General features: G+C 37.9%; 1 protein-coding gene across 7 annotated transcripts in view; it reads left to right on the forward strand.

The window, feature by feature from the left end:
* GRM7 (glutamate metabotropic receptor 7) overlaps positions 1 to 23,221 on the forward strand; it is a 902,635-nt gene that overhangs the window by 608,888 nt on the left and 270,526 nt on the right. For all 7 annotated transcript variants that reach the window (XR_012431374.1, XM_045384769.3, XM_045384772.3 and 4 more), the window contains exon 7: positions 7,365 to 7,504. Coding sequence is in view for 6 of the 7 variants with exons in the window: in XM_045384769.3 (XP_045240704.1) it covers positions 7,365 to 7,504 (140 nt within the window). In the remaining variant the exon portion in view is untranslated. The remainder of the gene's footprint in view (positions 1 to 7,364; positions 7,505 to 23,221) is intronic.

The raw sequence follows: 23,221 nt of genomic DNA on the forward strand, positions 1-23,221 counted from the left end.
AAAGTACAAAACTCTTTTATAAATTAATAGGTTACCTAAAATATGTGGGTAGAGATAGGTGAAAAAATGCGCCAGTAGGATAAAAGGAATAGGAGGAAGCACATTCCGATAATATCTATTTGAATAGTCTCGACTCTTACATCTTAATGTTTCACATGCCAAGAATTAAATAAGTATACTTGAATGTATGAGCAATGCAACATTCAACACAGACAGTAACAAATTATCTTATAAATTACATAACTAAAGTGAAGGAGGGTGAGGAATAAATCATGAATGCAAGTAATTTTGGAAAATAGTATTTGACTATATAAGGCTGAAGACAAAAATAGCTGTACACGTTCATTGGACAATATCTAGTAAATCTGTGTTTTTTTCACAATTCTGAAGCTAATCTATGTATATAATAAGACTGAGAAAATAATTATATATATTGTGAATAATGAGAGCCAGTTTTCTCATTATCTAAGATAGAAACCACCAATAAGGATTGAGGGAAATCTAGAATGAACCCTGTTGTGTTGGATTATAATATGTATGGTTTTTAATAAACATGCAATGGGTGAATATAGAAGTAAATTTTATATGTGTATTATATATACCAATTCTGCCTGGCTCTGTTCCCTGAGAGGGCCTGAGAGCAATGATACACAGGTAAAAATGAACACATCTAGCACACAGATATTATTTATAAATACCATTGTTAAATTAAAAAGGTAGAAGAACCCTTAAAGAATGGTTGGGACCATTCTTTAAGGTCCTGGGTCAGGGAAAACCCAAAATAAGCTTGAAGCATGCTGTGCCAGAATACAAGAAAATTCTCAAAAACTGAAGGGGTCATGTTGAAAGGGCACAGAAACCAAATTGGAAGAGATCCCATTGGCCAACTCTGGGATCCCAGTGGATTATAACTCATAAAATAACATAAGTAACCATGAGTCCATACTGATATCAATAAACTTGAACTAATTAAACAAATGCAAGAGAATAGGCAGCATGATGGAATAAAGTTAAGATGGAAATACAGAGTGGCCTTTTAGTAGAGACCTAAGTAGTAATTTTTTTAGGCAAGAATCATGGGATGCTAAAAGTATGGGGTTACGGTATGATGAGAAACAAGATATTTGCATAGCGTCAAAAGTACCTTCCATCAAGATATATATGAATAACCAAAAAGAAAATAGTAGCTCTGTAGTGAAGAAAACTGGGAGATAGCACGTAAAACAGGTGATCAAGGTGGACATCATCACTAATGAGACTTACGAACATTGTGTGTCTTTTGATACGATACAGTGGCACGATTACAGCATCACTTCTGAGGTTTTACTGTCAAAGTATACCTTAAACCTAATTTTAAGGAAACATCAAACAAATCCAAATTAAAAGATGTTTTATGAAATCACTGGCAAGTACTTTTCTAAAGTGCCCAGGAGAATAATAGATAAATGAACTGTTTCTGACTCAAAGAGACCAAGGAAGTATTACTATCAAATGTAATGTGGAAATATTGATTAATCCTATGCTAGAAAAAAACACTAATGGGAAGGTGGAGGAATTTTAATAACATTTGCAGATTAGTTTTAATAGTATTCTATCAGTGTTAATTTCCTGGTTTGGATATAGTATGGTTTTAAAAAACTCTTTACTTTTTTTCTCTTAATAACAACTCATTTAAAACCACAACATGGTATCAATCTTTCAGGAGTTACCTAGTATCTGAATGAAGAGGAGCCACATTCAATATGGGGATCAATAGTTTCCTAGTTTAGATAGAGAGAAAGAAGATCAACTACAAGTTATGTTCTTTCTGTATTTTTTTCTTGATGTTACAGAATCTCCTAATATTTGTATAACCAATTTTCCCAGAGTCAAACAAATATAAATTTTATTTTTTTCAATCATCATATTTTATATGCTGAGGTCAATTTCTGGATTTTTTATTCTGGTTCATGGATATGTGTGACCATTCTTACACTAGCGACAAAAATAAAATTTGTTTGGTAAGTTTTCTTGATGGTTCTTCCCTGATTCTTCTTTTAGAGAATGATTATAGACCCATTTTGTCAAGAGGGGATTGTCTATTGACAAGCCAAAATAGCTGAGCTATTCATAGGGCTTATGTGTATTAAGTGGTTATTGTGTGCCCGAAACTGCTAAACGTTTTATGCATTGGCTTATTTTATCTTTAAAACATCATAATGGTTTAGGATGCTATTTTTTTCTTTTTCTTTTTTTCTTTTTTTTTTTTTTTTTTTTTTACAGATAAGGAAACTGATTCATGGGGAACTTAAGAATTACGATGTTCAAATCCATACAGCTAGGTAGCGATGATGTTATACTTGAGACACAGGACGACTAAGTCCACAATCTGCTTCCTTGAATGTTATTCAAGTTGCTGAGAGCAAGGGCTTCCTGCATCATTCCTGCTGCCTCCTCTTAGATCTGAGGTCGCATGGGAATTTCAGGAAGGGCTAATTTTTTCTCTTTTGGTTTTTTTTTTTTTTTTTTTTTTTGGTCATCATTGTAATCATACTCTATGGTCAACAAAATCTTCTTTCTCTGAGGATATCTTTTTCTTCCATATGATAGCTAAGAGACTTCTGGCTCCTAAGACACTGCAGTACTCATGGATGACAAGGCTCAAAAGTTTTGTAAAGCAAAGAAACTGAGCTAAATTTAATCAGTGGGTCCTGTGTCACTTTAAGTGAGCAAAGATTAGAGGGGAAAAGAACTTGACATGTTTTACTCATTCAATTTTCTGACTTTTGGTTAAAAAATCAAATCTTAGAGAAAAAATATTTGTCCAAGACTCCATAGCTAGCAAAGGACAGAGACAGATCTAGAACTCAAGTCTTTTTCCAATCCATTGTGAAAAATTTAAACTTTATTTTGAATATTTTAGGAGGATTTTGATTTTTCTTTGTCTCAGGAAGCTTGAGATTATGTTTCACGGTTACTTTAGTACAAAGTTTGCTGTATAGATACGAGTTTTGTTAACAGCAGAGTATAATTTAACAGTTCTGGTCTTCGTATTTGCCAAAGTAGCAATTTAAAAAATGATAATATCGTACCCTAAAGGTGTTTGATACAGTTTCATCAAGTATTTAGCCTCCTCTTACGCATTGAGGAAAGAAATGGGTAATTTATCATGCCTAGATATTTTTCCTGCAACCCAAATCCATGCAAAGTCCCAAGCCTAAATTCATTTTAGTTACCTTTATGTTGGCCCATCCAACCATATGGCAATACTTACAAATATAAACTTAACAAATTTGATGTCTTGATTATAAAAATCTCAAATAATAGCTATAGAATGAAGGATTTCATCTGAAGCATGTCTGTACTTCAATTTACTAGTTTCTAGAAAACAAATTGGAGTAGGTTATATTTTGTAGACATGGCAGATCTCACATGCTCTTTTTGCAATATGATGTTAGCTTTCCTTCATCAAGAGGTGAGATCTATTTTTCCTCCCTTTGAGTGAGCCTGTGATTAATTTGGAAGTAGCACTGCGACTTCTAAGGCAAAATAGTTCTGTCTAGTTTTTTTGGAACATTTGGACTATGAGCATGGGTACCATGCTGGGAGGAAGCCTAGATGCCCCACTGACAGGCCACGTGTAGCCACATGTTCTAGCTACAACCCCAGCTGAGGGTCCCACCTGTTAGCTAATATCAACTGTCAGACATGAGAGCCTCAAGTTGCCCCAGCTGACATGAGTGGACCAGAGAGCTGCTGTCCCCACAGAGCTCTGACCAAATTACGAAATAAGTGTTGTCACTGTTTTGAGTACTAATATTCAGAGTGGTTTCTTGGGCAGAAAGAGATAACAGGAACCCCGAACGAATGTCACGTTCCTGGAATCTGTGCATGGTTTGGTAAAATGAGAACAGAAAATGTGTCAGGTAAATACGTTGACGCAGAAGACTGTTTTATTATCTGGGCTATCTGAGTCTCTATTCCTTCTCTGTCCAAGAAGAAAGAAATTCAGAGACTCTCATCCAGTAGGGGAGATTTCAGACTTCAGTACAATCCGTTATCTGTCCTTTACTGTCTGTTACCCATCTTGTCAGGTGACTCTATTTCTTTTGCCCTGGTGTACCTGCATCTTGGCTCTAATGCCTTGTGGGCATCTCTGTGGGGAATCATTTCCCCATTGGTGAATTCTTTATCTCCTCTGGACCTTTTTAAAATATAGAGTTCATTGAACACAATGCTTCTTATTCTCTTTTGAGAAGTTCATGGATGCTGTTAAAAAGGAGATGTGGGGATTAAAAAACTGGAAATAATAAGACAGCTGCATTAGGGAATCCATCAAAAAGGTCAAAGCCACACAATGTGCTATTACAAGTCATCACTTAGATAAAGTATTCAGCTCTTCTGCCTTATTTTTTTTAAACCGGAACTTTAATGAGAATGGAAAGGGCATGACAAGACCATTTCTTCTAACAAAAGATTGCAAGAAGGGAGAAAGATTCGGTGATGGGGCCCATTCTGATGAATATGTAGCTGGTGCACTTGAGTTCCTCTGGAGCCCCACACCTGCAATATTCTTCCTCTCTCTTCTCAAAGACTATGAAAAACTCAAATCGTACTGTTTAATGAATAGAAGCTGTAGAATTACAGCAAAGCACAACATGAATCCTACTATCCAATGTGAAAGAAAAAGGTGAGTATCTGAATAATAATGTCTTCGTGCAAACTGACAGGATTCTCATTTCTTTGCTAACAACATGTGAAATCCAGATTTTATTTCTTTTTCTTAGATACTCGCAAGGCTTGTTGAAATCAGAAATCCATTATTAAAAATCTTTTGTTGTTATTGATGTTTTTGTTGTCATTATTTTCTCCCTATATTGGAAAGACTAGTGTAGGTTCTTACACACAGCAGGTTTAAGGGATCCCTATTATGATAAAGTGGGTGTCGTTGTGGTCTATGGGGGTAGTGTCTAGGTAAAAGACAGAAAAAAAATTGAAATGGTGATTTGGCCACACACAGATTCAGCTGTTGACTCAAATTGGCTGGACCAAAGCAGTGTTGCTCATAGGAGATCAGTGTCCACTCCCAGAGCTCCAGCTTGCTGTTTGGAAAATAAAAAATGTTTATAGTGATGGAGAAATTTAAATTAGATGCCAGTTAGGTATGAGCACTTAGCCAGCAGGTGGGGAGCAGCGAGGGAGGAAGGAGCTAGTGTGCCAAAGTCTTTGTTGGGGTTCAGGGCTTGTATTAATCCAAGACATGCCCAATACTGTGTAATTTATAAAGAAAAAGAAGTTTAATGTACTCACAGTCCCATGAAGCTGGGGAAGCCTCACAATTATGGTGGAAGACGAAAGGCATGTCTTTACATGGTGGCAGGCAAGAGAGAATGAGAGCCAAGCAAAAGGGGAACCCCTCTTAGAGTCATCAGATCTGATGAGACTCATTCACCACCACAAGAACAGTACGGGCGAAACTGCCCGCATGATTCAATTATGTCCCACTGAGTCCCTCCCACAACACATGAGAATTATGGGAGCTACTTGTCAAGATGAGATTTGAGTGGGGACACAGCCAAACCATATCAGGGAATTACCTAGGTATGTTTCCTGTGACAGAGTTGGATTTGTTAACTTGAAGAGTGTGTGAGTATAAGCAAGGGAACTCTGTAAGCTCATTCTTGGTAGTTCCAGGAGCAGAGTAAGCCACTCAAGTTGTTCAGGTTATAGAGCCTTGTTTGTCTAGAACACAAAAACAGGAAATGAGTGAAGACTATCTTCAAATATGTGGAGCAAGGGTGACAAGACAGAGACAGGATGAGATAGATACCGAGGCAATTTGAATATTCATATTCAAATGAGAGTTATGACAGCATCTTAACCAGATAGGGAAAAATACGCTTAAAATAGTAAAAAAAAAAAAAAAAAAAAAAAGCCAAACCTTGAGGAAGCAGCCATGATGTTGAGAATATCCCCACACAAACAACTAACTCAACACAAGAATGACACTAAAATATGTGTTCAATAGATGGTAATGATTTTTAATAGTTTTTATAATTGTTTCATTTGCTTATGCCTCAAAACCAGACATAACAATACTTTCAGCTCCCCAGACAAATGTATTTTTCATTGCACCAAAGTTGCCCTCTTCTAACTGGTGTCTAATTTTAATTTCTCTGTCACTATAATTTTTTTTTTTTTTCCCCCAAACAGCAAGCTGGGTCTCACATTGGGAGAGGACACTGATATTCTCGGAGCAGCATTGCTTTGGTGCCGCCAAATTTGGGTCAATGGCTGAAACTGTGTGTGGCCAAAGAACCGTTTCAGTTTGTACATGGCAGGAAATAGAGCATTGTTTTCTGCTGGGAATATTGGTCCAGTATTAGCCTATAGACAGATAGCAGTCATGTATCATGTTATCATGTGGCCAGTGGTATTTTTTCCCAGTTCCAGAGGATCAGGAAAGAAGCAGAACTCAGTTACTGAATGTTTTGTGATTCTTTTGTAACTATTGCTGAAACTAACCAAAACTCATGTCTTGCATTATTTGTATACTGTTTTCCAGTTGTTCTATGTGGTTAATATTAAGTAATCTTTACTCATCCAACCATATACACTTATATATTGAGTATGGATGGATAGATACAGATGTAGATATAGGTATATATGCTTAATAAATATATTGGTTCTTTAAAATTAACTCCAAAGTCTAATTCTGCCAAAATAATTGATTGTGTCTTTTAGACATTTTAAGAAGATCCAAATGAGAAATTGAGAAAGAAACCAATATTTATTTTAAATAAATAAACATGGCCTGCCAAACACACTGCTAGACGTTTTACCCTGTTAATTATATAAATTAGAAATAACCAGCAAAAATATTTAAAATAGAATGTGTAGAAAAATACATTTAAATATATTTTTCTGATTTACTTCTTGTTTTCTAAATAGCATTTCTCTTTTAATATTAATTTGTTATTTTTGAAATTGTTTGACCACAATTTAGTGTTAGATGGAAACTAAAATAATAGTCAAAATCATCATCATCAGAAGCATAGTAAACTTAAGGCTGTCTCTTAAAAATAATGCATATAGTTTTTATTCCTCAGAAAGGGGAAAATACTAGAATAAAATTTTAAGAAATATTGAGAAACAGTGAAACTATTCAAAAGGGGAAGTAGTCTTTCACCTTCTATAATTAAAATTCATAGGCCATAGTGATAAATTGCCTATGAATTCCAGGCGCCGTTTTGGGGGACCTATTAAAGGGGATATCTACTAACTACCTTGCTCCTCAGCAAGTCTCTAGCCTGTCACCCATAGTACAAGAGATATAAGGAACCTTGTTTAACTTTAGAATCTTTCATTTTTTCTGTCTTCCTTAGGTAGTGCTGGCACTCCAGTGATGTTTAACAAGAACGGGGATGCACCTGGCCGTTATGACATCTTTCAGTACCAGACCACAAACACCAGCAACCCGGGTTACCGTCTGATCGGGCAGTGGACAGACGAACTTCAGCTCAATGTGAGTTCTGCCTGCTTCCCTTCTTCCCTTGTTGAGATGAATGAACAGACTTTTAATTTGCTCAGTTATACAAATGATTCTTGTTTAATGGTTGTGTGCATATACAAGTGGGCATGCAATTTGTTGTGGGCATCAAGAGGAACTGATATCCAATAATAATGATGGTGATGATGATGATGGGAAATGTGCACTGAGTTTTGTGTATTATATTCATCACTTGTGCGAATTATCTCATTTAATCTGAGATGGAGTTATTTAGCAAACAGGTTACTACTTAACAATTTCACAAGATCTTTCTCTTGGTTAAACTTTTTATTTCTTCTGCCTCCCCCAATTCCTTGCTTGCTTTTTCTTCTTTATTTGGTGGTACTGATTTTTTAAATAGTATTTTGAGTCATTTGAGTGTATCACTTTATGTGAGATTTATAATGGGATTATCTGAGTAATTGCAGTGCTTCCCTTTTCTGTAACCTCTCCCACTTTCTTTAAAACGTGACCTTAAGTAAGCAGCCACTTCCTTTCACGAGATTATATCAAATCCATCAGCCAATGCCCCAGCTCCAAAACAATAAAAAAATTCTCTCTTAGCCTTTTTGTTCTATTCAGACCTTGAAATAATTGGATAAGACTCATCCACATTGGGGAGGGTAATTTGCTTTACTCACCTCCTGATTCAAATCTTCATCTAATCCAGAAACCTCACAGACACACTTAGAATGTTTGACCAACTATCAGGGCACTCCATGGCAAAGTAGAACATAAGATTAACCATCACAGTCTCTATCCTAGAAAATTCCTTTAATGTCTTTTGTAAAGCAATAAATTATGCCATTAGCCTTTATTAGTCTATAACTCAGGAAGTACTTTTTGAATTATTGAGAACAAGGCTTCTTGGGTGTGGAAAGCAAACCCATTTCTTGGGAAGTGGAAGGTTATGTCGTGGTTTCTAAGAAGAAAGGGTTGTTCACATAGGGAGGGCTGAAGCCACTACAGGTCAATGACCTCATTTACACATAGCCTTAGCCTAGACCTGCTTTTGCACCTGTCCGGTTCTCCCCATCGTGAGGTGCACCATACACATGAACTGGCACTACAATTGGGTCCAAAGGATTATGCTCTGCCATCCAGGAATGGTTGGAATCAACAGGTACCATCCATGGCTTACATAAATGCAAATGGCCAAGATCAAAAGAGAAGCTAAGGTTATTCTGAATCCAAGGCACACTAAATTTGCAAGTAAAAGGAGAAAATAAAAACAACACAAACAAAAACCTAAAAGGCAAACTCAAGGGGTAGTTATCAAAAGTAGAATTAAAACAGTATAACCTGGATGACACACTCAAAGTGTGTTTTTTTGGGTGCTGCCATGTGATATGAAGATGGTTCTGCCAAAACTAAAGGTAGAGAATCAAGGTCTTTGGTGCATAGGTGAAGTGCTCAGGGCTTATTATAAGACCCAGTGGATTAAATAGGTTCATTAATCTTTGCCAGCATAAACCCTGCACTCTTGTTAAATTTCTGGCACATATAATTTGTCCAATATCCATAAGAGTTCCCAAGTAGCATTCACCAACTTCAGATGGGATCTTACATGGGTGTTCTTAAGCACACTATTTTAAGAACAAACATTAACACTGGTTTATTTTTATTTGTTTGGTTTGTATTTTATCCTTTATAAGAATTGCATTTGATTAGCTATTCAGCAAGTTTTTGTTGCTTCTTTGGTTTTGGTTTTAAATAGCTATCAAGTTAGAAGCACTGCACGAGTCATATGCGTAGGTACACAGTGAAGATGAAACAAATGTGGTCCCTGTTCTTGCACAATTCAGCATCTAGGATGGAGTTACATGGTATACAGCAAGCAGATATGTACATGGAAATACTGAAGTATGATAATGGAAAAGGTGGTAGATAGGATAATGGAGGTAGAAAAGGAAGGACCTACTACAAGAGAAGCCAGCAATGTGAAAACTAGAGTGACCAGCAGGTCAGATGGCTGATGTGGTGATGATTTAATCAGCAAGGGAAATGAGAGGAAGGGGAAGAGGAGATGATAGAGCAATAGGTAAGAGCCATATTCATGCAACCCCTTGTGTGTCATGATACATTTTAAACATTTTATTCTGAGTGCATTTAAAAGCCACTAAGAAGTACTAAGCAAGGAAGTGAGGGAGTGGCTGCATCAAATTTAGGAATAAAATTACTTTGGCTGCTGGGAAGATAATGGAGGGGGCAAAAGTAGCAGCAGAAAGACCAATTATGAGTGTATTGCAGGTGTCTAGCTAGAATAGGGTGGCTAAGTGAGGTGGTTCTCAAACTTGAGTGTGCATCAGAGCCATCTGGAAGGCTTGCACCAGCACATATTACCCAGCCCTGCTCTCAGGTAACTTGATTCAGAAGAACTAGAGGTGTGGGAAACCTCAATATTTGCTTTTTATCAGAAGTCATTGGGCAATGTTGATGTCCCTTTGAGGACCCCTGGCTCAGGGACATGTGTGATAGTGAAGATGAAGCCAAATGAACGGGATACGTATGTAACATGAGGCACTGTGTGGATGAAGGCAACACATGAGATGAGGGAGGCTGCTGGGAGTAGAAGGGAGAAAATCAAGCATCCCAATTGGGATTCTTATATATATGAGACTTCTTAAATATACTACAGCCAAAATGAAATTGATATAGGTCTGAAGCTCAGACAACAGTTGTGAGTCATAATTATAAAACAATGTAAACTGTTAACCTATAAATGGTCTTTAAATCCATTACGAAGAGAGTAAGAAAAAAACAGAGACCCCAAGCCTTTGAAAACCTCATAGAAAATGACACAATTCCAGCCAGGCACAGTGGCTCATGCCTGTAATGCCAACACTTTGGGAGGCTGAGGTGGGCAGATCATGAGGTCAGGAGTTTGAGACCAGCCTGGTCAACATAATGAAATCCCGTCTCTACTAAAAATACAAAAAAAAAATTAACTGAGCGTGGTGGTGCACGCCTGTAATCCCAGCTACTTGGGAGACTGAGGCAGGAGAATCGCTTGAACCCAGGAAGCAGAGGTTGCAGTGAGCCGAGGTCATGCCACTGCACTCCAGCCCTGGCAAGAGTGTGAGACTCCATCTCAAAAAAAAAGGAAGAAAGAAAAGAAAAGAAAATGACACAATTCCATTCCAACTGCTCTAAATACTCAGTTTAAAATATTCTGTTTAATTGGCCCAGAGATTTGGACTAACCATATATTTTCGATTTTTGTTTGGGTTTATGCTAGCTAAAACAGGGGTTCGTTCTTGGCTTGGAACTAAGTGAGAGCATTCTTTATTCTACTTTGTCATGCTAAGAGTGTTGTGTTAGGAAAAACAGGCACCCTCAGGTGGATGCAGTAGTTTATACTTGGTATTGCATGGGACCTAAAGGAGTGAATGACAACCATGAAGGGGGTCACTTTTAGGGGGATAAGAGGCTGGGTTTAATTCAACTAATGTGGCTACTAAGATAACTGGACTTGGTAGGATGTCACCCTGTTGATACCTTTTATTGTGAAATTTAATTTAAATTGTGTTCAGGGGGATAAGAAAATAAAAGTTAAGTAGAGTACCCAGAGGGCGCCCTACCCCTCTCACCTGGGGACCCAGAATCACAGCCCAGTTGTCGTATCCAATGGTTGGTTCCTCTCCGACATCATCCTGCCCTTGATGTTCCTTTTTCTGTAATTATTCTATTAAAGATTCTGTGAGAGTGGAATTTGGGCAAACAGTTTTGTAGGTTTGCTTTCCTCTAGTCAACAGAACAAAATAAAGTATTTCAAGTAAAAAGTGTATGTCTCCTCACAAAGATTCATGGGTACTTTTTCAATTCTCAGTTTCATCATCCCAAGCAAATGAAATTTTCAAGGGCGGCTTTCTCTGTGGTCAGTAATTGCAAATGAATTTCTGAGCCAAGAAATCAGAGTTTTAGGTTCTTAGAATCTCAGCTCTGTAGATCAGACTGCTCTGCTGTTCCGTATGCAATTTCTGGAATTTAAGTGCTTAGCAGTGTGCTGTCTGCTGTAAAATGTCTCATGTACCCTCACTATACTCTGTCTCCTATGTGGCCCAAGAGATGAATGCATGGTTAGCCACCAGGATATTTCTGCTGAACAAGAATTCTGTGGAAGGGAATCATAACCAACAAAACCATTCACTCTTCTGATTGTAACCTCTGTAGAAACAACCCTAATTTAATTTCTTAAGTTTGTATTCTGCTCTCTAGAGATTGTATAAAATACTCTTCGTGGGGGAAAGAAGAAGGGACAATGCAACAAACGTGATTGCTTATCTGCAGTGTGTCAGGAGAGATGATAGCTCATGGAGATGTTAGAATAAATAAGGGGCAGATCCATGCACTCCAAGTTCACAGTCTAGGGTAAGGACTCTGTAGTAGATATATGGCATTTTAGGGCCACAGACAGGCACTGGTTTAGAGACACCCACCACAAAGTTATGTTTGAACTGGATCTTTTGAAGGTTAAGTAGTAGTTCCTCAGATGAAGTAGAAAAAAAATTGCTTTATAATAAATAATGCGGTAATATTTAAAAATTAGGGTAGGGAAATATTTCTGAAAAAAGGCAAGAAATGGAATGTGGATGCTTAAAAAAATTCTAAATTTATGTTGTAAGTAAAATATATTATGTGTGATAGAAACCATGATGGTTACTTTGTTGTCTTTTATTTATCTGAAATTAGGAAGTTCAGATATGTTAAAAATCTTAATTTTCCAAATAACTAAAATTGTCTAATATACCAAAATGTTAAAACATTTTTAGAAAGGAACTATTCTTAATAGTAGCTTCCTGCAGTGAACTGCATATTCTCTTAAATAGAAGACTGAATGAATGCTGCTTCCTCTTTTCTGGATAACTGAAGTTCTACAAACCTCAATTTTCTGCCATTTGTTAAGATAGACCAACCTTCTGATCTTCTGAGGTATATGGGGTTTCTTAACTTTTTCTGGTGATTTTGTTTTCTCTGTCGAACTTACACTTCATACCTAGAGACTAAAAGCTCCTTGAAGGTAGAATTCATGTTTTAGTGATGCTTGGGTGCCTGTAAACACAGTACCTAGCACACAGTAGGCATTTGTTAGTTTTTGTTAATATATTTTTTGTTTATATATTAACAGAAATATATAAAATCACATATAATGAACATGTACTTTTTAAAATGATGGACATTATCTGCAGCCACTCTTCCTCCTTCTGAGAAGAGCACCCAAGTTTCTCTCTGTCACCTGGGCTGGAGTGCAGTGGTGCGATATTGGCTCACTGCAACCTCCGCATCCCTCCTGCCTCAGCCTCCTGATTATCTGGGACTACAGGCGTGCGCCGCTACACCCAGCTAAATTTTTGTATTTTTAGTAGAGATGGGGTTTCACTGTGTTAGGCAGGATGGTCTTGATCTCCTGACCTCGTGATCAGTCCTCCTTGGCCTCCCAAAGTGCTGTGATTACAGGCGTGAGCCACTGTGCCTGGCCCCAAGTTTCTCTTTTCAGCCATGTGGTTTGCCCTGGGTGTTTCCCAAGTCCAGGGGAATCAACTAATTCAGTCTAAGCCAATCACTGTGGCCATAGTGATGGGGATGGGCACCCATACTACGGCTCTCTAATCAAGACATCACTGGATGTCTGCTGGCCAATCTGAGACACCAACATGCTCTTCTTGGAGGCGAGACCACCATGTAGGAACTTCAGGGAAGAGAAGTCAAAACTTGAAAACAAAAACTAGATTTAGGTCGTATTGTTTGTGCCCTAGGAAATCCTTACCAGAAGCCATTCATAATGTTCTCTGGATTGTTTAGTTATCAATAAATTAAGACAATTTATGTGAGATACTCTTTGTTTACAATCTGATTCACCATAGTAATGAAAAATGGAAAAAATAAAATAGAATTGTTTTTTGTTTTAGTGTGCCTGGGATGGAAAAGAAAAAAAAAAAAAAAACTATCTGCCACCCCTTATTAAGCAGAAATGTTTCAGTTTTTATTAAACTGAGGTGATTAAATTAATTTCAAAAGTTGTAATGTTCGTTCCATATTGAATTTTTCACGCTCGCTAGAATTTTGGCTGTCACAGACACTTAGGACATAAGACAAATAGTTGATTGCCGAAATCTGTTTAATACAATTAAATATTTCCAAATCAATATGGACTTATACCTGCACCTGCCTATAAAACTGCTAATTGCTCTATTGTTTCATAATTGCAACAGTAAAAATCTTACTGTACTCATAATTTACAATGTATTAGATGAGGTATGTAATAGCAGTAATCAAGGCAATGTTGACAAAGAGAAAAATATGTAAGGTGTCAAAATCTAGCACTTCCTCAGCTTCAATTTGAAGTCTTCTTTTATGGAACCACCTTTTTGCCCATCATAATTAACAGCTCTTTTCTTGTAATTTATAGTTCTATTGTTAGTAATTAGGACAATAGGCTTTAAAGCTGAACTGATTAAATGGATCTGAGTCTCAGTTCCACCATTACTGGCTGTAAAGCAGGCTTATGGTAGTACCTATTTCACTGAGTTATGGTCAGCATTACATGTAATAAAAAATATATGTAACATGCTAAAAACAGTGCCTGGCACGTGGTAAATGTTCAACAAATGTTAGCCACAATAGCAACAAAAATAACAATAATTCCACGTCCTTAGTTTGTCACATGATGATATGGTTTGCCTGTGTCCCCACTCAAATCTCATGGGGGAGGGACCTGTAATACCCACATGTTGAGGGAGGGAGGTGACTGGGTCATTGGGGTGGTTTCCCACATGCTGTTCTCATGGCAGTCAGTTTTCATGAGATCTGATAGTTTTATACGTGTCTGGCATTTCCGCTGCTTTCACTTCTCTCTCCTGCCACCATGCAAAGAAGGTCCTTGCTACCCTTTCATGACTGTAAATTTTCTGAGGCATCTCTAGCCATGTGGAACTGTGAGTCCATTAAGCCTCTTTCCCTTATAAATTACCCAGTGTCAGGTATTTCTTTATAGCAGTGTGAAAACAGGCTAATACACATGATCCATAATTGCTCAAAACATCAATTACTAGCATTTAGCTGGGTTATTTTTCTGTATCCCCCAGCACCAAGCATAGTGCTGAGCATATAGAAACGGCTTGTTAAATATTAAATGTATAACTAGATAAACAGACAAACAGTTGAATTATACAAATTACTTAATGACAAGGACTAGGTCATTGTTGACTTAGCATCCCAGTGCCTATTGGATGAATGGATCAGAGGATTCAACCAGACTTCTACCCGAGTCAGCAATTCTACATGATTCAGGGATTCATTTGAGAACTTGGTTTACCAAATAGGTTCCTCAAGGGTTCCCTAAGTGCTCTGTAAGCTTGTTCCAAGTGCAAAGATGAACAATTTTGGTTTTAAATTTTAAAGTCATTCAGAAGAAAAGGAGGGAAAGAGATAGAAGAATTAGTTTTTGTTTTGTAACAATTGATTTTTGTTTGTTTGTTTTTAGACACCTATCAGTGGCTATTTGAGGGCATGAGGTGAAATTGCTGCTCTTGAGGAATCAAGTTGAGGAGACATTGGCCATTTGTTTTGCTAAAGTTAACTAATCATCAAACCATTGAAGCTGGTTGCATCTGCCACTTGCTTCTCTACACTTTAATGCTACATTACAGGAAGCATCAAAACAGGAAAGTATTTAGGATCTGGTCTCTTAATCATGCTCTGCCTGATACTGATCATATCTGTGAACCAGGACAAGGAAGGTCTGTCTGAAAAGATAGCATTTAACCTGACACCACAGTAACAAGAATTATTTTTATTTGTCAGCATCTCTGAATCTGTGATATTTTATAAAATATATTTATAAATCAAAAATAGTACTGTTATTTTGATTTATAAGTCAAAATTAAGTACTGCTTCCCATTTGTTAGTTAACTTTAGATGAGAGACCCCAAATTGATTACAGACAGCAGGTGTGGTTCAAAAATTAATTACTTGCCAATATTTTAAGTGTCAGGAAATGACATAAGAATGTTTTTGACTTCTCTTTAAAAGATCGGATCTGGGAGTGATGTGCCCTTACTTCTCATGCAACAAAAGCTGGCTAAATCAAAGGAACAGCTTTCCACTTGATACAAGGTGTGTGCTCTCTACATTACAACAGACCCCCGGCCTCCTACCACTCCACTCTCTTACATAATCCCCCTAACTTCCACTAGCATTTTATTTCATTCACCTAATCTAGACTTAGAGTAGATTCTAACTTATTTTCACTAATTCAGAAATTAGTTTGAATGTATGCTTAACTTTTTATTGATAGTCTCTGGAAATTGGTTTCTAAAAATCAATAATATATCAATACTGTTAATATCCAAAAACATTCCATAATATGTAATAGTACTTTCTTAAAAGGGTTGACAAATGCAGTCTGAGAGGACTGCCTTAGTAAAGAAAATGCTTTTGTTTGGAAACATGTATTTGTGTGTATTCAGAAACATATTGGAAATGAAAGAAACAGATACTCCTTCTTTTGTCAGCATCTCTCCTAGGAATCAATGGTGTATAACTGTGTTCTTTCTATGAATGTCTGGAAGATTAATAATATTTATAATTTTCAATATGGTTCCACAAACATGTACATTAGAGAGCCTAAACCCCCATAAATTCTTGTTTGCATTCTAGGCATTCAAGCAAATCACTTTATGTTTATTAATAGACTTCAGATTCTCTGTGGAAATTGTTGAATGCCATTACTATCTGCGTTTTGGGCTCAGGCAAAATATATATGAAAAAAGAAATACAACAAGATGAATGAGTTTAGAGAGCTAGACTCTTATAACAGGGACTCAACTCGTTATCACCAACCCAAAATTATGAAAGGAAAGAAAGTCAACAAATGTATGGTCTGCCTCACTTTTTTGCTTTGGGAAGCCAAAAAATTCTAGAACGACCTGGTTATGTTCAAATGAATATACAGGAAGTAGATTTAAAGTGCTTCCCTCCAACTGGGAGAAACTCTCATAAAATGAGGCATCATCAGAAGGCCCCCGTTTGAGTCCTGCCTTTTCTGCTTGTTGCTTGAGGAAATCATTTAACATTCCTGAACGACAATTCTCTTTTGTATTTAAAGAAAGTAAAATAAAATAAAGTCAAATCAAGCAAAATACGCACCTCATAAGAACACTTTGAAAATGAATAGTGAAAACTTCCCTGATGCAAGAATGCATATGAGATTTGTGGTCGTGTTTCTTGTATTAGTTTTTTATTGCTGCTGTACAAAAAATTACCACCAATTTTGTGGCTTAAAATGGTACACGTTTATTATCTCATAGTAAAGAAGTCCAACATAGGTCTCACAGGACTAATATCAAGGCAGAACCAGGGCTATGCTTCTTTCTTTGTTTCCCTTTTCTTAGGAAGAATCTATTTCTGCTCATTCAGGTTGTTGGAAAAATTTAGTCCCTTTTGGTTTCAGGACTGAGGTCCCTGTTTCTCTGCTGGCAGTGGTGGGTGGACCCCAGCTTCTGGCACCTTGACTTGTGACCCCTTTCCTCTATCCTCAAAGCTGGCAATGGCAGGTCAAGTTTCTCTGAGCATCCAGTCTCTTCTGCCTCTTTTTCTGTCAATGCATTTCTTTCATTGATTCTCCTGTCTTCCTCTTCCACTTTGAAAGGCCCATTTGATTGTATTGGGTCCACCCAGATAATTCAAGATAATCTCTCTACTTTAAGGTAGGTAACCATATTCCAACTGCAAAGTCCTTTTTGCCATGTAATGTAACATATTTACAGGTTCCAAAAATTAGAACATAGACATCTTTGTGGGGAGTTGAGAGGAATGGATTATTTTGCCTACCATAGTTCTTTACTGTACTTAATAACTTTGTTTTTCTGGGAAGTCTGTAACATCCATATTAAATTCCCATTTTTCTTAAATGGAGAGTGCTGTAGTTTGAATGCTTGCCCCCTCTAAACCTCATGTTGCTATTTAATTCCCTGTGTGGTGGTGTTGGGAGAGGGACCTAAAGGTGAGGTCTTTGAGTCATGGGTGCAAACCCCTCATGAATAGATTCATGCCCTACCTCGGAGGTGAGTGAGTTTTTACTCTGTTAGTTCCCAAAAGAGCTGGGTGTTAAAAAGCCTAACACCTCCCTCCCCTCTCCCTCTCTCTTGCTTCCTCTCTCACTGTGTGATCTCCGCACACACTGTCTTCTCTTCACCTTCTGCCATTAGTGGAAGTAGCCTGAGGCTCTTGCCACATGCCCAATCTTGATTTTTTCCATATATCAGAATCATGAGCCAAATCTTTCTTCTTTATAAATTACTCAGTCTCAGGTATTCCTGTATAGAAACATAAAACGGACTAAGAGAGTTCACATAATTGTGTAAATAGAAATGTTATGAAGCTTTTATACTTAAACATTTTTGATCTGTAATTGAGCTAGTCTGTTTGATAAATGTGTCACTCACATTTCTGGGAAGCTTGGAAAGAACCCTAGATTTAATGATAAACATATAGAACCCCCTTAAGTAGCAGGGCAAGATTGAAGATTAATAGGAAGGGTAAGTGATGCCAACATCATAGGCGAGTTAGATGAGCTCAAGGAGAGAGGACTGTTGACTCCAGCTGTTTTTCAGGGTCCCTGCAGATGGCATAGCCCCATCCACTGAAACAGAGTAGAACTCCCAACAGGGGAGTGAGACATGAGGCAACAAAGTCACCACTTCCAGAAACCTGGTCAAAATCAGGAAGACAGTGTAACACTACTCACTCATCTCTCTTCCTGATCCCACCTTAATGTTAACTCATTTCCTTCTTCCATTTAAAGTAGAATAATAACTTAGTCATGCCAACTAATGTTTTTCAATCGCCCTGCCCCCAGTTAAGATCTTTTATTTCTGTTTTAGTCCCTAGATTTCTCAATATTTTATTTTTGTTGCATTAGATCTCTTTCGATGACAAAGCATACATGCAGACCGTTTTCTCAAAAAGGTAAACATAAAGTGACCATATGAGTTAGCAGTTCCACTTCTAAGTATATACCCAGCTCTCATATTCTCTGGCTGCAAAGGCAATGAAGCAGTAACACACAGTAGTTAATAGCTTGGGATGTGGAGTTTCAATTACTGACTCCCTGAGAAAGCTACCAAAATATCCTATTGATAAAACAAAGTCACATTTATTGCTTACTTCAATAAAAGAGACCACTAGGCCCAGGGAAGTGGCTCACACCTGTAATCCTAGGACTTTGGGAGGCCAAGACAGGAAGATCACTTGAGGCCAGGAGTACGAGACCAGCCTGAACAACAAAGCAAGACCCCATCTATACAAAAATTTTAAAAACTAAAAATATAGACGGGTGTGATGGCACATGTTTGTAGTCCTAGCTACTCCGGAGGCTGAGGCAGGAGGATTATTTGAGCCCAGGAGTTCAAGAAAGCAATGAGCTATGACTGCACTGCTGCACTCCAACCTACGTAACAGAGCAAGACCCTGTCTCTTAAAAACAAAAGAGAGAGAGAGAGAGAGAAAACCACCTTGACAGAGTTTTTGTAACATCTCAGAAAAGGGAGATCAAGGACAGATATTTTTTAAGATTTGGGGATTTAAATTAAGGCACTTCTTTCAGTGAGGGAATCTTGATCAGAATTGTGCAAAGCATGTGATCTTATAGTTTTGTATTGGTGAATACAGCAAAGAGGATTTTGAAACAAGTCGTTTTGAGTAAACCATTGTTTGATTAGAGGGCTTGGCCCAGTTGTGTGGTCTGTATTTCAGAAAAGAGACTATTTATCCCTATGGTAACTTATTTTCCTGGCTGATTATTCAAATAGATGGATTTTCAGGAAGTTCCAACAACAAACCATACAACTATTTGTAACTTTATCTTCCTGGGTAAGAATTTCTTGCAATAGTAAAATCCTATTAGTGCAGACAGTTTTAGTTTCCTTGATCCTAGTTAGCTGGGTGATTGCAGGGGATTTGTTCTGAGGATAAGGACCAAGTTAGAATCTTTTAATCTATGATATCAGCTCTGTGCAGGGTCAGCTTCTACAGAGTTCTCTGACACCTAACGAGGGGCTGTTTGGTGTCATCGTTTATGGCCATGATAAAAAGTCAAATTTATCTATCTTTTCTACTATAACTTTTAGAACCAAAATAGTATGGCCACTGAGCTGCATGTCATCCTAATATACTGTTGTTACTTAAGCAAGACAATTCCATAATTGGTGCTATCAGCATTCTTCTGTTGAAATTACAGTGTTCATATCCTAAGTGGGGGCTTTAGTCTGAAAGAATTCATTTTTCTGATTACTGTTGCTGGAATCCCCTACCCTATACCCTGTGCTCTCAAGTAGACCCTCCTATTCTTAGGAATGTTTGATCAGCCCACCTTTCTTTCTACCATTTTATGGTAGAAAGAAACCCAGGCTGCCTGGGTTTAAATCCATGATGCCTGGGTAGCATCATGTGTACAAATAGCTTCTCAAAAAAAAATCGACAGTTGAGAGTAGTAACCCCCGACCAAAAACAACTGAAATGAGAAAAGCCCCCCTTGATCCCTCAGTTGTGCACATACATAAATGAGTCTCCCATTCCTGGAAACAAGTTCCAGCTAATCTTTGCACAGCTGTACAGCTAACTTCCCTTTGCTAAGCATAAAAGTGGTATCAGAGTTTTTTTAAGCTAAATCTTAAACTCTTACATTTAACTGATTGTGGATCCCAAGATGTAATATCTGTCCTGCTTGGAAAATGGGTTCACATATACTTTTGAGTGCTATGATGTCACATTTACAGTGTTCTAGGGACATGAGTAGGGACCAATTGGGAATCTGGAAAGATTTTACAGAGTAAGTGAAATAAGGGCTGCTCCTTAAAAGATGTATAGACAATTATATGCCTGCAGGAAAGCAGGCAGAGATAGAACTGATAACCAGTCATATACTTAGGAATGATTTTGTAAATTGTTAAATGCAAAGTGGTGACTTGGTCTTGTATGTTGAAGTTAGTCCCACATTTAAACACAGCTCTTTGGCCAATAGGTGTGGATGCCTTACAAACTCCTCAACAAACACACAACTATTCAGTTGTAGGGACCTGTTTTCAATTGCTCTACTTGAAAGTCTTCCTGAGGATGACAATGAGAAAGAAGTAACAAGCTCAGAACAATGAAGACAGAAAGGATGTGGTGGGAAAATACAAAGAAGTCTACGTTTCTCATCAATAACAAATGTGTTCTTGATTTATTGTGTGGTGATACTGTAAGGGAGCCTTCACAATGACTGAATAGGAGACCAGCACCTTTATCTTAGCAGGGAGCTTGATGCCTGCCATTTGAAATCACACTCTGAAAGCGAGCTTCAACACATTGATGGATATGCATTGGAAAGGTAAGTGGCTTTTGGAAATTGCCCTGAAATCATTTATGCTTCAGTAAGAAGTTATCACTGATGTTGGTAAAGAGTCGGTTACATGATTCGTGTGCATATTTCTTGATAGTTAATTTTTTTTTCATTAACAGTATAGATCACCTTGGCTGTTAGTGCCAGTTTACAGGATTCAATCAAGGATGGCAGATTACAATGTCAGGAGTCTGGGAAGAAGGGGTGGAATTCACAGCTCTTCACTTTCTCATCACTGTTATTGTTACACAAATGACTGTCATCACCACTTGAGGTGATTGTCTATAATGAAAGGAGGCTTGAGCAGAAGACTAACTGATTTGCTTTATAGTCATTACCTGACAACATTATGGCAAAACCATTGAAGATTTTCTGAATGCCTTGCGAATTTCACTGTCAAGCATCTTATTAGGCATATCCAGTATTGTGGGCATTTCTATCATGGAGTATTCAAGATTTAGGCACCCTGTTGAAATGCCTTCTTTCACTGGTCTCTGCTCTATATTTAAATTGGTTTTTAAACCATCTGGAGCTACTATGGGGCTGGCAGGATTATTTTAAAACAGACAATACTATTGATCCCTCTGTGAAAATGTCCCGAGTCAAATCTGCTTTCTTTGCCTACATTTTACTTTCTGAGAAATGGAGAGGAATTAGTAGATCAGTATTCACAGGTGTGGACTGACACTTATTTCAGAAGAGGTGATATGGGGGTATTACAAAGCATGGGCTGTGGAGGCAGGCTGCCTGTGTTTAAATCCTGTGTTTCACTGCCTATTGGTTCTACCACTTAACTTGCTTCCCTTCTCCATGCCTCATTCCCCTATCTGCAAAATGGGACTAATATTGGGAACTAACCCACAGGATTGTTGTGAGAGTTAATGACATGAAAAGTGACTGGGGGCTGAGCACCATGGCTCACACCTGTAATCCCAGCATTTCGGGAGGCTGAAGCGGGAGGATCACAAGGTCAGGAGATCGACACCATCCTGGCTAACACAATGAAACCCCATCTCTACTCAAAATACAAAAAATTAGCCGGTGTGGTGGCACACACCTGTAGTCCCAGCTACTTGGGAAGCTGAGGCAGGAGAATCACTTGAACCCAGGAGGCAGAGGTTGCAGTGATATGAGATCACGCCACTGCACTCTAGCCTGGGTGATAGAGTGAGACTCTATCTCAAAAAAATAAGAAAAATTTAAAAAAAAGAAAAGTGGCTAAGACAGTGGCTGGTACAATAAATATTTGCCAGGACTACTATTATTGTTGTTGCTACTTTTTCTGAAACACAAATAAGACCATGTCACTCTTCTATGTCAAAACTTCCCAGCAGTTTTCCCTCCTTCCAGGATCAGATGGTTACTCCCAGCTCCTGCTTCTCATACCTCTCTGCCCTTGTTCTGCCACTCACACCCACACTTCTGTCTCAAAGACCTCTCTGACGGTCTTGAATCTGTCACATTCTCTCTGACATTTCTGTGTCTTGTACACACCGTCTGAAATGCCATATTCCACCACCAAACTGAACATTGGCCACTGGACACATTTCACCTTACTTGTGAAGACTCACATAAAGCATTGCCTCTTCCTTAACCCCTCTAGTGGAAATTTCTATCTTGCTAGGTCAACATTATTTTTTAACCACTTCCATGAAGCGCTTCAGAGCACTGTCTCTTCCAGGGCCTAGCAAAGTGTTAGACATCAAACTGATGCTTGAAAATGAAAGTGTAAAGTGGTAAAAACTTGAATCTCTTATTTGGTACTAACTTTCCTTTTCCAGAGAGCTCTGCAACTACAATTTAGAAAGAAAGAGACATTATTGGAGATTTCAAAAGCGTCTCTGGTGGAAATTTTTTTCAAATGCACTCAAAAGAGCAAGATACTCAGCTGCCTAGGGTGCATTCATTCATCAGGACCTCACAGCTAAATCTTACTAAAGTCTTACTAAATCTTACTATATCTTACGAAAGCTCAATCTTGTCTAAAGTCTTCTTTAGACAGATACTAAGGAAGCACTAACCACACCTCTCTCACCCTTCCCAACTCTGGTGTATACTTAAGAAATCTTAGCTCTTCAACGCTGATGCAAACTGGCTTCCAGAATGAATAGGTAAAGATCAATTACTACCCAAGATAATTGTTTTCAAAAAGACATTCATGAGTATGTGACCAGAGGTAACACATTTAGCTGTGTGAGGTAACCTTCAAGAGTGAGGCCTCCACCAAGTACCAGACTTTGGGGCTGCATCTCACTTTGATTGTTTCTGAGATATACGTCTTTATTCCCTTGTTTCTCTTCGCTGTCATCAAC

Source organism: Macaca fascicularis, chromosome 2 (genome assembly GCF_037993035.2).
Source record: "Macaca fascicularis isolate 582-1 chromosome 2, T2T-MFA8v1.1".
Classification (NCBI taxonomy): Eukaryota; Metazoa; Chordata; class Mammalia; order Primates; family Cercopithecidae; genus Macaca; species Macaca fascicularis.